This window comes from Suricata suricatta, chromosome 6 (assembly GCF_006229205.1).
Source record: "Suricata suricatta isolate VVHF042 chromosome 6, meerkat_22Aug2017_6uvM2_HiC, whole genome shotgun sequence".
In the NCBI taxonomy this organism is placed as follows: Eukaryota; Metazoa; Chordata; class Mammalia; order Carnivora; family Herpestidae; genus Suricata; species Suricata suricatta.
The window spans coordinates 90,480,478-90,495,521 of NC_043705.1; the positions used below are offsets into that span (position 1 = coordinate 90,480,478).

General features: G+C 41.6%; 1 protein-coding gene across 1 annotated transcript in view; it reads right to left on the minus strand.

The window, feature by feature from the left end:
• Positions 1-15,044, minus strand: part of DOCK2 (dedicator of cytokinesis 2) — a 404,233-nt gene that overhangs the window by 295,843 nt on the left and 93,346 nt on the right. Inside the window, exon 23 of the mRNA XM_029942884.1 lies at positions 1,229-1,337. Coding sequence (XP_029798744.1) covers positions 1,229-1,337 — 109 coding nt within the window. The remainder of the gene's footprint in view (positions 1-1,228; positions 1,338-15,044) is intronic.

The window sequence follows — 15,044 nt, forward strand, 5'->3', positions numbered from 1 at the left end:
AACCATGGACTGAAAGGGGAGGGGGAGGGGGGAGGGGGTGATGGTCATGGTAGGGGGCACTTGTGGGGAGAAGCACTGGATGTTATATGGAAACTAATTTGACAATAAACTATTATAACAAAAATAAAAAAATTTTTAAAAATTTAAAAAATAATTTAAAGATCTCCAAGAGATTTGAATGTGCAAAGTTTAGAACCCATGCATTAGCAGTCTAGCTCCCTAGAGAGATGTGTGCCTCTGACTCCTCACCTGCATTCTAGCTGGACACTAGTACCTCATTCATTCTAGCCAGAAGCTGGGTAATCCCAGTCATAGTAGATATTTAAATTAGCAACCAAAAGGATAACTCTGATTACAAGTAGAAGTCATGTGCATTAACTCACTGGTTTAGATAAATGTGTTTATTTCTTATTCATATGACATGAGGCAGCCCTTCCTGAGCACTTATGAGTCAATTCTGTGAAAGTTATGAAGTCTCCTTGAAATAGCCTCTTCATTCAGCCTCTCTGCTGCTAAACTCTTTCTCAAACTTAGGAGCAGGTTTCAAGGTTTCTCAAAAATTTATAGTTTGAGGGCACTTGGGTGGCTCAGTTGGTTCAGCATCCAACTTCGGCTCAGGTCATGATCTCATTGTTCTTGGGTTCTAGCCCTGCCTTGGGCTCTGTGCTGTCAGCTCAGAGCCTAGCGCCAGCTTCAAATTCTGTCTCTGTCTCTCTCTGCCCCTCCCCGCGCATGCACTGTCTCTCTCTCTCTCTCAAAAAATAAATAAATATTAAAAAAATGATTTACAAAGTTTGTAGAATAGCATTGTGAACCATAAATTAGAGGACCTTCTCTCTCCAAAGTATCTCCTGTTTATATTGAGGAGGCTCTTACCCACAAAAGGGATCTGAACTTATGGAGTTAAAAATCAAACGTAGAGGAATTTCAGAGACTGCCACCTGTCACCATTACAAATGGATCAGGGTTGACCTATTACCTTCCAGGTAGCAAAAGCTTCAGAGTTATTAAAAAAGAGGCACTATTACTTACACAGCAAACAAACAATAAATACACTTTCTCCTGCCCTGAGGAGCCCTTTAGTGTTCACAATCCTTGTGCCATGTGGCCAGCCCAGACCTCCAGTTAACACAGGGCTACACGCTCAAGCAAAAATAGACACCACCTCAGCATGCCGTTATTTATCAGATGACCAAGAAAAAAGATTTTTTTTGTAATGTAAACCAACCTGTAAAAGTATGGTTGTTTTATACTGACTTTTCATCAGGTTGTTGATGGATTCAAAGAGCCGTCTCATGGATTCTTCAAACTCCATCTGTTCTTTGCCTTCATAAAGCCTAAAAAAGACACATCTGGGTCACTGCTCAAGCCTGCAGGCAATACCTGTGAAAATGTATGCCAGCCACAAACTTCATCTGAAATTAAGAGAGAGGGGTGGGAGATGGGGATTTCAGTGTGAGCATGCTGAGTCAGCAGGCTTTGTGTGCATAATTCACTCCTGGGAAAATCTCTGTCCACACCCAGAACAGATACCTTCCCCCTGACTCCCATACGTTGTTTAAACCCTGAAGAACGTTAAGGAATGAAACTCATCCAAGCTGAATTGGACATTAATAATTCCATTAATAATTCTCTGCAAGAGTCAGAAGGGAGGTTGTGGTCCCCTGAGTAAAACCCAACATGTCTGGGAAGCAGCAAGGAGAAATATTTTCAAGTACACCACCCTTCCTCTTAGCCCTTGCCTGGTTTTCAGATAAATACACACATGCCTATTCCATGTCAGGGGCCACTGTTTCCCTGGCCCGCCAATTTCAGGAGTGTGCATATCACCTAGTTGAAACCTTTTCTTCCTCTGACTATAAAGGCCCTTTATTGTTATTGTAAAAAATGCAAACATAATAGAAATGCATTACTTATAAAGTGAGATTCCTCATCAATCCTACCTCGAGATTAGGGATTGTTAGCATTTGGACAGTATTCTTGCAGAGATTTTCAAGGCCCACACAAATATACACATGTAACTTTTATAGAAACCATCCCTTCATATAAAATCAGTCTCCAGGCTCCTGAGCCTTATGGCCCTTGTGGCCCAGCCTTGGAGTGTTATTCAGCCCAAGACCTCTCCAGATAAAGCTTTATCACCAACTGTGAAAAATCTGCTGCCTGATCTGTGGCATCCTGCACAAAATACCGAGGAGAGTACTCTTGTCTCCAATTCAGATAAAGAGCATCTCCTGTCACTGCCCTACACAGTCAGACACCACTTGCTGTGACTGTGGGAAAGGTGCTTTCCTTAGATAAAGCACTGACACAGTTAATGGGTTTGTTTGCTCCATCAACCGCAGGGCGGTCCATCAAGTGCTGTCTCCGCTAAATTCCCACCCATCCCTTGACCTCTCTTTTCTCTTCTTTCTGCTTCTCTTCTACTTTCTTTCTCTGTTTTTAAGCATGTGTCTGCTTATCTTCTTGTAACTATAATTTACTTTCTGTCTCTCTGGGTCATTATGTTTATCCCTGCTTTTCTGTCTGTCTCTCTGACCCCACCTCTCTCTCTATCTCTGTCTCTCTCTCTCAGTGTGTATTAGTCACTCTGCCTCACTTCTTTTTATCCTAACAGCTCCCTAAAGCTCTCCTGAAGTAAGAAGCTTAAGGGAAAGCCAGTACTGAATGTTCCAATCAATTATAAGGACCTGGAAATTGCTACTCACTTTCTGGGTATCTAGTTCAAGGTCGTAGAGCCAAGGCGGTGAGAGGAGTCAGGAGTCCTGATGTGGTTCTGTCCCTCTCCCTCATCTTCTTTAAACTACTCACACCTGAATCTTCTTGTCCTACCATCACAGACATGTCTGCCATTGAGTATATGTTTTAGATTCAGTGAGCTCTGGGTTTCAGTCTCCACCTTGCTCTGTACTAACTGAAGACCTTATCAATAACAGCAAATGTTACAGTGCACTTCACTGCCCCAGACATATACTAAATCATTTACCCTCACAACCACACCATGACGGGGCCCTTTCATTGTTCCCATTTTACAGATGGATGAAATTCAAGCAATATGCCCAAGAACTCCAAGCCTGGACATGTTAGAATCAGAGTTCACACCTGGCCATCTGGCTCTCGGGCTCCCCATCTCTATCAGTTTGGATGGCATTTCGCTCGATGCTTTGCTGCCTCTTTTCATGCCCTGGTTTCTCATCTACAATTGTAGGTCACAACAGCACTGTGTCCAAAGATTGTGAGACCAGCTCATGTGTGAAGTGCTAGGCTTATGCCAGCAAATGTTAGCTGTTGTCTTGTTAACTGTAGGAGTATTGCTAGCATTCCTGCTTCAGAGATAAGGGAACGGAAAACTCTCAAGAAGTTGAAACTTCAAAGTACAAAGTATGGGACCAGATCTCCTAGAGAAGAAGGCAGGATCCTAATTCAAGTGGTGGTTTTACTTTGTGTTCAAAGCTAAGTTAATGGATAGTCCAGCTCCCAAGGCTTTTGCCTAAAAACCTGTTTCTCTTTCTACTAGCCAGAACTGCCTTAAAATGTCTAATAAATAATCTCACAATCCCTATTATGGTCTATAGTGTTTCCGACCCACATTCAACCCTCAGATGTAGCTCCCTATGGTGGATTCATCATTATTTATATACAGATGGACTTTCTATGTAAGGCATACTTATTAGTGTATTTGCATGGGTTGGAGACAGGTTGGGGTTCCTACCAGGTCATCTTCTTGGGAAACACCTGTGAACCTAAGAGAATGGCCTCTAGCAACTTCTTCCTACTGGTTGACCTCCACCTTCCATAACTGAATAGTCTCTTGGTGGGGCTCTCTCTCTAGAATTTGTTTTCTTTTGTTTTGTTTTTTTAACACAGAAACATAAAAATGGGCTTTGTTGGGAGACATCCTAATGGCAGCACTCCAGGGGAATGTTCATGAACTCCTGATGAAGAGATCTCTGAGGCTACCCTGGTTCCCAAATGCTCTGATTTGTTGTTATTGCTGTTGTTGTTTTGTTTTGTTTTGTTTTAACTCTTTTTGGATCGTCTGAGTGACACAAATATCCTTCTAATAAATTACTTTTTTTTCCTTATATTAGCTCTGGTTGGATTCATCACAACCCTGCCTGGTCAGAACTCTGCAGTTTCTTGCTGCTGTCTCCTGGAATTCTAAACCAAGAGCTGAGGGGAAGGCCAGTGAGCACCTAGTCCATGCTTCCCATTTTACAAAAAAAGAAACAGGGGGCCAAAGTGAGCAAGTGATTTGGCTTCACTGTCATCTTTTAAAAGTCATTTGAGGGGCTCCTGGGTGGCTCAGTCAGTTAAGCGTCTGACTTCGGTTCAGGTCACATCTCATGGTTCCTGGGTTCAAGCCCCACGTTGGGCTCTGTGCTGACAGCTAGCTCAGAGCCTGGAGCTTGTCTTCAGATTCTGTATCTCCCTCTCTCTCTGACCCCACCCCCTGCTCCCACTGTCTCTCTCTGTCTCTCAAAAATAAATAAAAAACATTTTAAAAAGTCATTTGATTGAGGTGAAAAAGAAAAGAGACATGTAGGCTATGAGACCAGGTCAGGGCTGTGTACTCAACTTTTAACTTTGTAAGAACCTGAATTTAATTTCTACCACCAAGAAAAATCTGATTTGCTCTAGGTCACAGACTGTACCCATCGTATAGCTTGAACCAGAATTCGGCGTTCTTCTCCTTCTGTGCTCTGAGAATCTAACCCAGGAGAGCAGATGACACAGATCCCATGAGCCCAAGATCAGGGGCATCTGCCTCCGTGGGAATCCAAGCTGCTCCCTGTTATTCATGTCACAAGTTAAGTACCTAAACACCACACTCTGGTCCAGGGAAGAAAAAATATTCTACACCTGCCCGAGTTTCATCAAAGATTAAAAAAACAAAAACCAATTATGTGGGGAAATGGCTTGCGTTTAACAGTGACTGCACATTAAGCAAAATTGTTGCAGTCTCATTTACTAATTGTGTGTGTGTGTGTGTGTGTGTGTGTGTGTGTGTGAGAGAGAGAGAGAGAGAGAGAGAGAGAGAGAGAGAGAGAGAGAGAGATAACAGAGAGAGAGAATTGCTAAGCCTGAAGTTTTACTTGGTAGAAATAGGAAAAAGAGCTAGAGAAAAATAACTGAAGATGGGAAGAAGTGACCCAAACAGGTATTTAGTGCAAAGGCTGTGCTATCTGGCCAGACTCCTCCATATACTGGTTATATGGCTTTAGAATCTTCACCTTCCTTACTGACAAGATGGAGGTATAATGCTCACTCAAAGGGTTATTTTGAGGTGGGAAAAAATGAGATGATTCCTTTCAAGTGTTTAATATTATACCTGGCACCTAATAAGTGTTAGGTAAATATCAGCTACTATTCTTACTGTTGTTTTTGGTTCCCAAGCACAGAAGTGATCACACTGGGAAACGCTCTGATCTGAGCATATATAAATAAAAGGAATATTTCCAGGAAGGAGTGACTAAGGCAAATAAAATACATAAGGGTTTTAGATTACATGGAAGAGGGGCGTCTGGGTGGCTCAGTCGGTTAAGCATCTGACTTCGGCTCAGGTCACAATCTCATGGCTCATGGGTTTGAGCCCTGCATGGAGCTCTGTGCTGATCGCTAGCTCAGAGCCTGGAGCCTCCTTCTGATTCTGTATCTCCCTCTCTCTCTGACCCTCCCCTGCTCACTCTGTCTCTCTCTGTCTCTCAAAACTTAATAAAAAAATTTAGATTACATGGAAGAAATAAATTGATGATGGAGGGCCTTTAGCAATGTGGGGCCTCTCCTGAGAAGCTGGAAAAGAAAAAAAAAATGGCTCATCTGTCTTCAAGGCTTTAAGCATGGTCTTGAAGTCAAGGACACGGCAGATATAGTTTCAAGGTCCTTTTTTTTTTTGGCTTCAGAGTGCCCAGAAAGATGCTTCTGAAACCAGCTGATCCTGCCAGGGAAGGAATTATTGAAGGGCCTGAAGGCCCTGACCACAAGGAAACTGGAACAAGCTGCGAGGCACTGTTCTGGGGCATGTGAGCCCAACCACGGAAAGCGCTCAGGCTCCCAGGGCTTGGATAAATATAGCGATGCTCTGCTTGCATGTGATTCATTAAGGAGACACTGTGCACAGCTGAGCACTCACTAAATGCAAATGGGGACCCATATGGTGCGTACGATGCTTTGCACCACCTCTCCTATGCAGGCACATAAAGTCTCAGTCTAAAATGGAGATGCCAAACTCAGGCCAGCCGCCCAGGGGAGCAGAATCTAACCAAGGCATCCCCAGGCTTGGAAAGGCAGCAGGAAGATTCACTTTAGAATCCAGGGGGCGGAGGGTTTCCTGGAGCACCAGCCCCATTTCATTTCCTAAGCCTCGGTCACTTCTGGCCACATTCACAGGCATCTTCCTGATTTCTTCCCTGCCTCATTAAGGCAAGATAGAAATTTAGGTAAGGCTGTGTGGGTTCCAAACTCTGCTCTGACCCTCAACAGTTGGGTGACTCTGGCTAAATTTCTTAATCTCTCTAAGCCTCAATTATCTCATTAGTAAAGGATGTTAGCCCCATAAGGTGGTCCTACCATCAAATAATACATGTAAAGCAATTAGCAGGTTCTTAGCACATAGTAAACACTAAATAAATGCTAGCTATTGTTGTATAGTATCATAATTTTCTTACAGATCCACCCTTTGTTGCTCTCTAAGCATTCAGAAGAAAAACACCAGCATCTTCATAAAGACTAATATAATTTGTTGAGCACCTACTCTGTGCCAGGCACTGCAGTGGAAATAAATATGAGTAAGAGCCAGTCCCCATTCCCCTGAGAAATCATAAGGCAGGCCAGCAGGTAAATTATGTATTGCTACATAGTAGAAAAGTTGGACAATAAAAGTTTAATATTATTATTGAGCACTTCCTAAGGGTCAGGCACTATGCTAAATTCTTCACATGGATGAACTCATTTGGTACAGACTTATTATTCATGTTTTACATATGAGAAAAGGAAAAGAAATTAATGAGCCATGAACCAGGGGAACAGAAGGGCAGAGAAGGAAACAAAGGTTCTGGCAGACACTGACCAGAGTTACCAGTGACCCAGGGACACCTCTCTGCCCTCAGCAGCCCCCCTCCTTGGCCCTCCCCCCAAGGCCTGTCTGTCTCTCCTTCCTTCCTCCCCAGCAGGCCCATCAATACCCTGCAGGATTAAACCTGGGCCCAGGTTTCCTTTATCTCCCTCACCTGGTCACATTTTTGCCTAAATGTGCTCTTGGCGAGACACATACCTGACTCATTTCACAGGTGCCTGGGAGCAAGGCCAGATTAATTGGATGGTTTTCAAAATGAAAAATCTATTTTAAATATCTCTGTGATCTTACATGGAAACAAGCAAAACTACTCAACAATAAGGCCGTGCTACACCATTTTGCTACTTTGCCACACAAATCAAGATACTTGTATGCTCCCAAATGTGAGGCCGTCACTGGAGGAATACTATGGAAGGGAGGCCACTTATTTATAGTGAATTTCCTTAGATGAATGCTACGTACTCCACACAATATTACAGCAGACTCTCACGGCGACTGAGCCCTCCCTGTGGGAATACTGCATTCTTCACCATCACTATTTAACTTGCCTGTTTTCTCCATCAGAGTATAAGCTCCATGCTAGCAGACTCAAGGCTATCTCAATCCTAAAATCCCTGTGTCTAACTAGCAATAGGCCTGGAACACAAAAATGAGTTATAAACAAATGCATCAACTGGGGTGCCTGGGTGACTCAGTCGGTTAAGTGTCCAGCTTCCGGCTTCGGCTCAGGTCATGATCTCATGGTTCGTGGGTTCGAGCACCGCGTCGGACTCTGTGCTGACAGCTCAGACCCTGGAGCCTGCTTCGGATTCTGTGTCTCCCTCTCTCTGACCCTCCCCTGCTCATGCTGTCTCTCTCTGTCTCTCTCAAAAATAAATAAAAAACATTAAAAAAATTTTAAATATATATATAAACAAATGCATCAACTAATGAGAAAGTATTAAATGAATGAACTTCAAATACCTTCAAAGCAGCTGTACAGAAATGTCTTAGGAACCACTTCTAGTAGTGCCTGAACTAGACAGTATTGATAGTCATCTTCAGCTATGCAGACTCATTATTACCTTTACTACTACTACTACTACTAGCTGCTACTTACCAAGTATTTGCTACATACCTGGCACTATGCTAACTGCACAAGTCATCCAACTTGTAAAGGGCAGAGTCAGAATTTAAACCCCAGTGTGTCTGGCTCCAAATTTCACTCTTAACCACTAGGCAGTACTGCCTCCAGAGAACAGAGCAAAGTAATAGCCAATTGCCAGGAACTTTTGTGATTACAAAAGCACCATTTGCCTAGGGGATGATGTCACAGGACTGTCCAGGGAAGCTAAATGACTGACTCTAACCTTTTTCTGTTCCAGCTCTAAACCTAAGGTGACCTGGCTGGTTTTCCTATCCTTGAGCCAATAATTCGCTCTATTAGAGTAGGTGTAAATTAGTGACTTTACAAAAAGAACATTAAGCCATTCAGGGTTTCAGAACAGTGGTTCGTTGGAAAAACCACAACATTCTAAGACCAAGCCTACCTGCCTCTTGGCCTTCTCTCTCTCTCTCTGTTTCTCTCTCTGTGTGTCTCTCTCTCTCTGTCTCTCTCTCTCTCTCTCTCTCTCTCTCTCTCACACACACACACACACACACACACACACACACACACACCTCTACTCCAGCCTGAGATGAAGAATAATTGTAGTGAAGCCAGTGGCTGAGTTTATCTGAAAATCATCTTTGCATTTATTGATCCTACTTACAGAAAGAAACACTTGAGTGCACTCAGCAGGCACATTTAAGTCAAACCAATAGGGCCGAAAAGGACTGATGAATGAGAAGGCTCCCCTCTTGATTCACCTCTTCCTGCATGGTCCTTGTCACTATCCTGACCCCTTCCCCCATCTCTAAGGTCTAAAGACCCAAACTGAATCCAAAATTGCAAATTAAGACAAGGAATTTTGGTCCAGTGAGTCTGGGGTGAGCTGCCCAGCCCAACAGTGGCCAGAGAAATTCTCTTCTGAAGGGTAACAACATTGAAACATAAGGCAATATTCTGTTAAAAGAGAAAGAGTAGAGCCACATCTGAAAGAAACTATGCAAGGAACTGCTAGTGTTAACTATAATGTTGCCTGTGTGGATTGTTAAGTAGCCTGGTGGCCAGAGAGAACTCCATGCAGACTTCATTTAATGCAGGAAGCTGCACAGAGAGACAAGGCTCAGACAAGTTCCTGGTGCCAATCCTTTTGTCAATGACAAAACTATTTCTCCTTGAGCTGTTACTTTTCCCAAAGTCTGACATTTGAGGAGGGATCACCTCTCTGGGCAAACTATAAAGAAGTTTCAGTAAACAGTCTCCCTCCTATAAATCACCTCAGGGAAGAATGATTTGCAGATGAGAGAACAAAAAACAAACTCAACATGTGGGGATCCTATTCTGAAAAATATCTATCTAGGATGAACATACAAAAATTAATGCAATCGCTGAAGAAAAACTGCCTCAGGTGGAAGCGTAAACAGCCTAAATAAAAAAAATTAAAAAGAAGAAGAAGAAGTTAACAACACAAAAGAAATCAAAGAAAACAATGCGTCCAAAACATTCACTTTACTTGAAAATATGGCAACCCTGTGCAATAAATTAATAGTAAGTAGGTAATAAGACGCAGCCAAAAGCCTTGAAAAGGACTCTAAGTTATGAATAGAGTGTGATGGGTGCCCTAGCCATCCTTCATTCTACTGAGAGGAGCCGCAGCTTTTATGTGATTTGGCAAGAAGAACTAAGTTGCATAATTCTGCACTTAAGTAAATTTCTCCATTAACATGAAAAATAGTCTTCAGGGTTTTTCCCCTCAATATAATTAGAAATTGAGTGTTCCCAAAACAATGTTCCTAAACAGAAACGCACACACTCCCTCCCACTGCACTCTCTCTTCCATGGTTCTAAGACATAGAAAGAAAAATATAGATTCCATCATTTAATTGAAAGAGAAGCTAATAATCTGCAGAGTCCTTCTGGCATTTTCTCTTTAGGTCCAGTTGGTCTAAAAGTTTTGGTACCAGGAAGAAATTAGGTTTTGACTGCTTCCATGACCATTTCTTGTTCAGTTTTTAATGACCTAGGAAGTGTCCATAATACCTTAAGTGGTAACAGAAAAAATTAAGTTGCACACAACTTACACACACACACACACACACACACACACACACACACACACCTAGTAAGAATCTGTAAATCTATACATAAATTGATAATTTTGTTATCTCTTAGAAAAGAGATTGTGTACATCAACAGTCCTTATACACTTTTATATTATATAATAATTCTTAAACAAGTAACTATTATATTTGATTTTCAAAAGAGATTTCTACTCTTCCTCTGGGTGAATGTTTCTTGCCTTCCAGCTCCTTTCTACAACAATTTTCCCCCAAAGTCTTTCCTGAACCTTCTCCTTCTTACCATGGGAAGTAAGGCTAAAGCCCAAGGATCTAGTTCAAGGTCATACAACTGGAGGCAGTTTTCCATCCACAATTACAGAATCAAAGTGCTGATTTTTCACTTACTTCCTGGTTCCTGGCATGGACTGCAGTGACAGACAAGTGCCCAAAAAATGTCAAGTTATTGTTACTCTAAACTGTGGTCATGCCAGGAGCATCTGAACTTTGTCCTTTCAATCTTGTGGCTTCCTGAGAAAGATAATGAACCCTAGGTTTCCTGCTTTGTTCTACTGAGAGCCTTGACATTTGGTATGTGATGCTAAATAGAATTTTTAACATTTTCCTTACTAATGGTGCTGGGTTTTAAAATGCATGTGTAATAAAACTCTTTGTTTTGAAATCTAGGAACACCTGAGGAAGTGTGTAGTTCAAATGTGTTAACGTTTGTCATTACGGAGGACCTCATGTGAGGTCCTGAGAGTGTGGCTAACCATCAGTAGGGAGCAACGTGACAGAAAGCAGTGTCTGGGTCTGAGGACAGAGTTCTAAACCAGACTCCAGCAGTAGTATGTGTTGTGACCATTAGCAGGTTACTTTGCTCTGAGCACTGGTTCTGTCATCAACAAGTGGATTAAATTACCACTGAGGGAAGCCTCCAGCATCCCTCACTGGCTTCTAGGGTCAGAGAGTCAGATAGGGTGTGCCAGTTATCCAAGACCACGCCTACTCACCCTGCAGAGTTCACCAGCATGGCAAATGGCCCATAGGTGCCCAAGTCAGAGCCTGGGGTAGGTAATGGTGTGTCTTAATGGATCTCTTCACCTGCCAGCTACCACTTAGTCATCAAGTCCCATTAATTTCACCTCCCAAAGCCATTTTTTCCCAGCTTTACTGAGATATAACTTACATATAACATTGTTTAAGTTTAAGGTGTACAACATAATGGTTTGACACATACATGTATTGAAAAATAATTGCCACAATTATAGTTGACAAATCTATCTCGATACATAATTATGATTGTGTGTGTGTGGTGAAAACATTCATGATCTACTTTCTTAGCAATTTCCAAGTATATAACATGGTATCAGTAACTGCAGTAACCAAAGCCATTTGCTACCCTCCACTGTCCTTGTCATCAGCTTCATTGGGGTCCCCACCGCTTTTCACCTATAGGGGTTTATGAATCCACCTCCTTTCCTTCACTCATACCCCCTTTCAATCCATTTTCTACACAATGGTCAGAGGGAACATTTTAAAATCAAAAGTGATTATACCATTCTCTGTCCAAAATCCTATAATAGCTCCCTCTTTTCCTCAGGGTTATGTCCAGACTCCATGGCTTGATCTTCAAGGACTTTGAGATCTACCCCTTCCTATCCCCCCAGGCGATCTCCTACTACACTATCCATCTGTCACTGAATTCCAGTCACCTTGGCCGTTCCACAGCTCAACTGAGTCAAGCTCCCTATTATGTCAGGGACCTCCTTCCAGCTTTATTTTCACCAACTACACTCTCATCCTCTTCACCTGCCACCTCCTACTCATTATTCAGGTCACAGCTTAGATGGCACTTCCTCCAGGATGCCTCCTTGACTTCATGAGATTTGATCTCCTTATTCCATGCTTTTAGGGCACCTCACCTCCCCTTAATTTCACATGCACCCACAAGACTATCTGCCTAATGACTCCTTTCCCAGCTAGACTATAAAATCCCATGAAGAGTAGGCCTGAGTCTGTCCAGTTCATTGTTATATTTCTAGTGCCTAGCAGAGCGGCCTACTGGCTACCTGATAAATGTCTCTTGGATATACACTTGATCGCCAATGCATACTAAACCTCTACAACTAGATAGAAACATTCATTACCAATTCAAAGGCTTAAAAAGAATAACCAATTTTGGGGCCCAGCATGCATGAAACAGGAATGTAATGTGTCAGTGCTGAAAATAAGGAAGAATGGATGCTATGTGAAAGGGAAGCTGTGGACCTCAAGGCAACTCTAGAACAATGTCGAGAGATGCCATGTCATGAAAAGCCATTTACCATCTCTAGATTTTCAGACACTAAGATGACCTATGACTTAGAATAGCCACTGTGGTAGGTATTTGGATGTCAATCTTTATTTCTGGTATAAATGCCTTGATAGCACAGTGACTGGAAAATAGTAGGAGCTCAGCTAATACATACATATTTTTTTAATATCATACATGAAAGACAAAATACATGAGCAATGTATCTGAAGAGATTTGACTTAGTTTGGGAATCTTAGACAAGCCAGGTGAAGAGAGTAAGAGAAAAACTGGAGGGGAAGGAGAGGGAAGGGCATTCCACTCCCAGAAAAGTGATAGCAGAGGTCCTGCAGCAAAAGGGAGTCATGTGGGTTCAGGTCGACTGAACACAGAGCCCTGAGTCTGGAGTAGAGGAAATCTGGGTGAGCTGGTGAAAGGAATTGGGCACGCAGCAGAGGCAAAACCCAGAGGCCCTCACAGGCCACGTGCGGTTTTGTCTTCATCCTCAAAGCAGTGAGAAGAAATCAGACTTCAAGAAGATGGGCACCCAGATCAGATTTGAACTGTGAAAGACCATTCTAACTGCAGTAAAGTTTAAAGATTTCCATTTCTGAGTAGTGTGGTGGACAAAATGGCCTGGAAAATGTCTCAGTAAACTAGTATTAAAAATCAAACTTCAGATTCAGATAAATGAACTTCTAGATATATAAAACAAACCCATTCCTAAGTAAATCATAGCAAAAGTGCAGAATGCCAAAGACAGAGAAGGGATCTTAAAAGCCACCACAGAAAAGAGACCAAAATGCCTCTAAAGGAACAACAGTAAGACTGACAGTTGATCATAGTGAAACCTTAGCAGTTGATTACAGAGAAAAATAAATAAATAGAAATTCAAAAGCTAGAAGCCTATACCAGGAAAACTTCCTTCTAAATTTGAGAATAAAGTAAGGGTAATTAAACTTGAGAGAATTTACCAATAAAATTTGCTAAAATTAATTATAAAAGATTTACCTTAAGAAGGAAAACAGATATGGAAGGTCAAAGATGACAGAAGTTATAACTTTTTTTTAATTGTGATAAAAATTATATATATAAATTGACCATCTTAACCATTTTTAAGTGTACAGTACAGTAGTGCTGATGAAATTTTATTGGCAAAAACATATAAACAGATACTGTTTAAAACAATAATAATGTGTAATTTGTGGAGTTATCCAAAAGCCATACTAAAATACTGCACAATCTTAGTATAATATTTAAGAGGGATGTGACAGCGTCTTCTAACATTCTTCTATTATTCAGGGAGACTGTAAAGATATTAACTTGAGATTTTATTACATTAAATATGTATGATAGAATACCTAAGTAGTCAAAGTAGTCAGTAATAGAATTGAATATAAAATGTAACTTTTAGGAGCACGTGGGTGGCCCAGTTGTGAGCAATCAACTCTTGGTTTTGGGTGAGTTTATGATGCCAGGGTTGTGGGATAGAGCCCCACATCAGGCTCTGCACTGAGCACGGAGACTGCTTAAGATTTTCTCTCTCTCTCTCTCTCTCTCTCTCTCTCTCTCTCTCTCTCTCCCCTACTCTCTGCACCCCCCCATTCACACATGTGTTCCTGCTCTAAAAGAAATTTTTAATGTAACTTTCACATTAGTAAAGGGGAAAAAGCAACTGAGAAAATGAAAAACAACTTAAAAGGAGGAAAGAAAAAAAATCAGAATAGAAGGGAGGATGGTACTAGCTAAAATGGTAGAAATAAATTCAAAACATCACTGATTGCAAATAAAGTCTAATACTACATTATGATGAACATTGTTATCAAACTACTAATAGGGAGGGACTTCCTAAAACTGATAACAAGGCATCCAATATTTTTAAAGCCAATACATAATATACATCACTATATTTATTTAACACTGATCCAGAATCCTCGCCAATGCAGTCAGATACGGAGAAAAAGAACTAGGATTAGAAAGAGAGAAACACATTGACAGAATGTTTTAACTGTCTACTTAGGAAATTCAAAAGACGCCATAGCAAATAGATTGTATGGAAGCAGCCAGACTGTTACAGAAACACAGTAATGCAGGCGTGAGATGATGAGAACTTTGACTAGGAAGTTGGTAGTGAAAATGGAAAGATGTAGATGAAACTGAAAGACATTAGGAAGGAAAGGTAGACACTGGAACATAGATTACATGGAAAGAAACAAAAAATAAGGTGTCAGAAAAATCCTATTTTTTTTTTTACTTGTGCAGCATGCTGGATTGTATTAGTGTGACAAGGGACTTCATGAGTTTGGTCGTGGATATGCTACTTTTGACTTGCCTTTGAGATATGAAAGAGGCAGGTGGCAATTAGAGGACTGGACACACTGATGGGGAACTCAGCAAAAGGTCAGGCTGCATCTCCACACAGCCTGCAGAGGAGTGGGAACTGAAGCACTGGGTTTGGATTCATTCACCTAGGGAGAGGGAATGGAGTAAAAGAAGGAGCAGGCCAATCTTTATTTCTTCCCAAGAGTCTGAGAA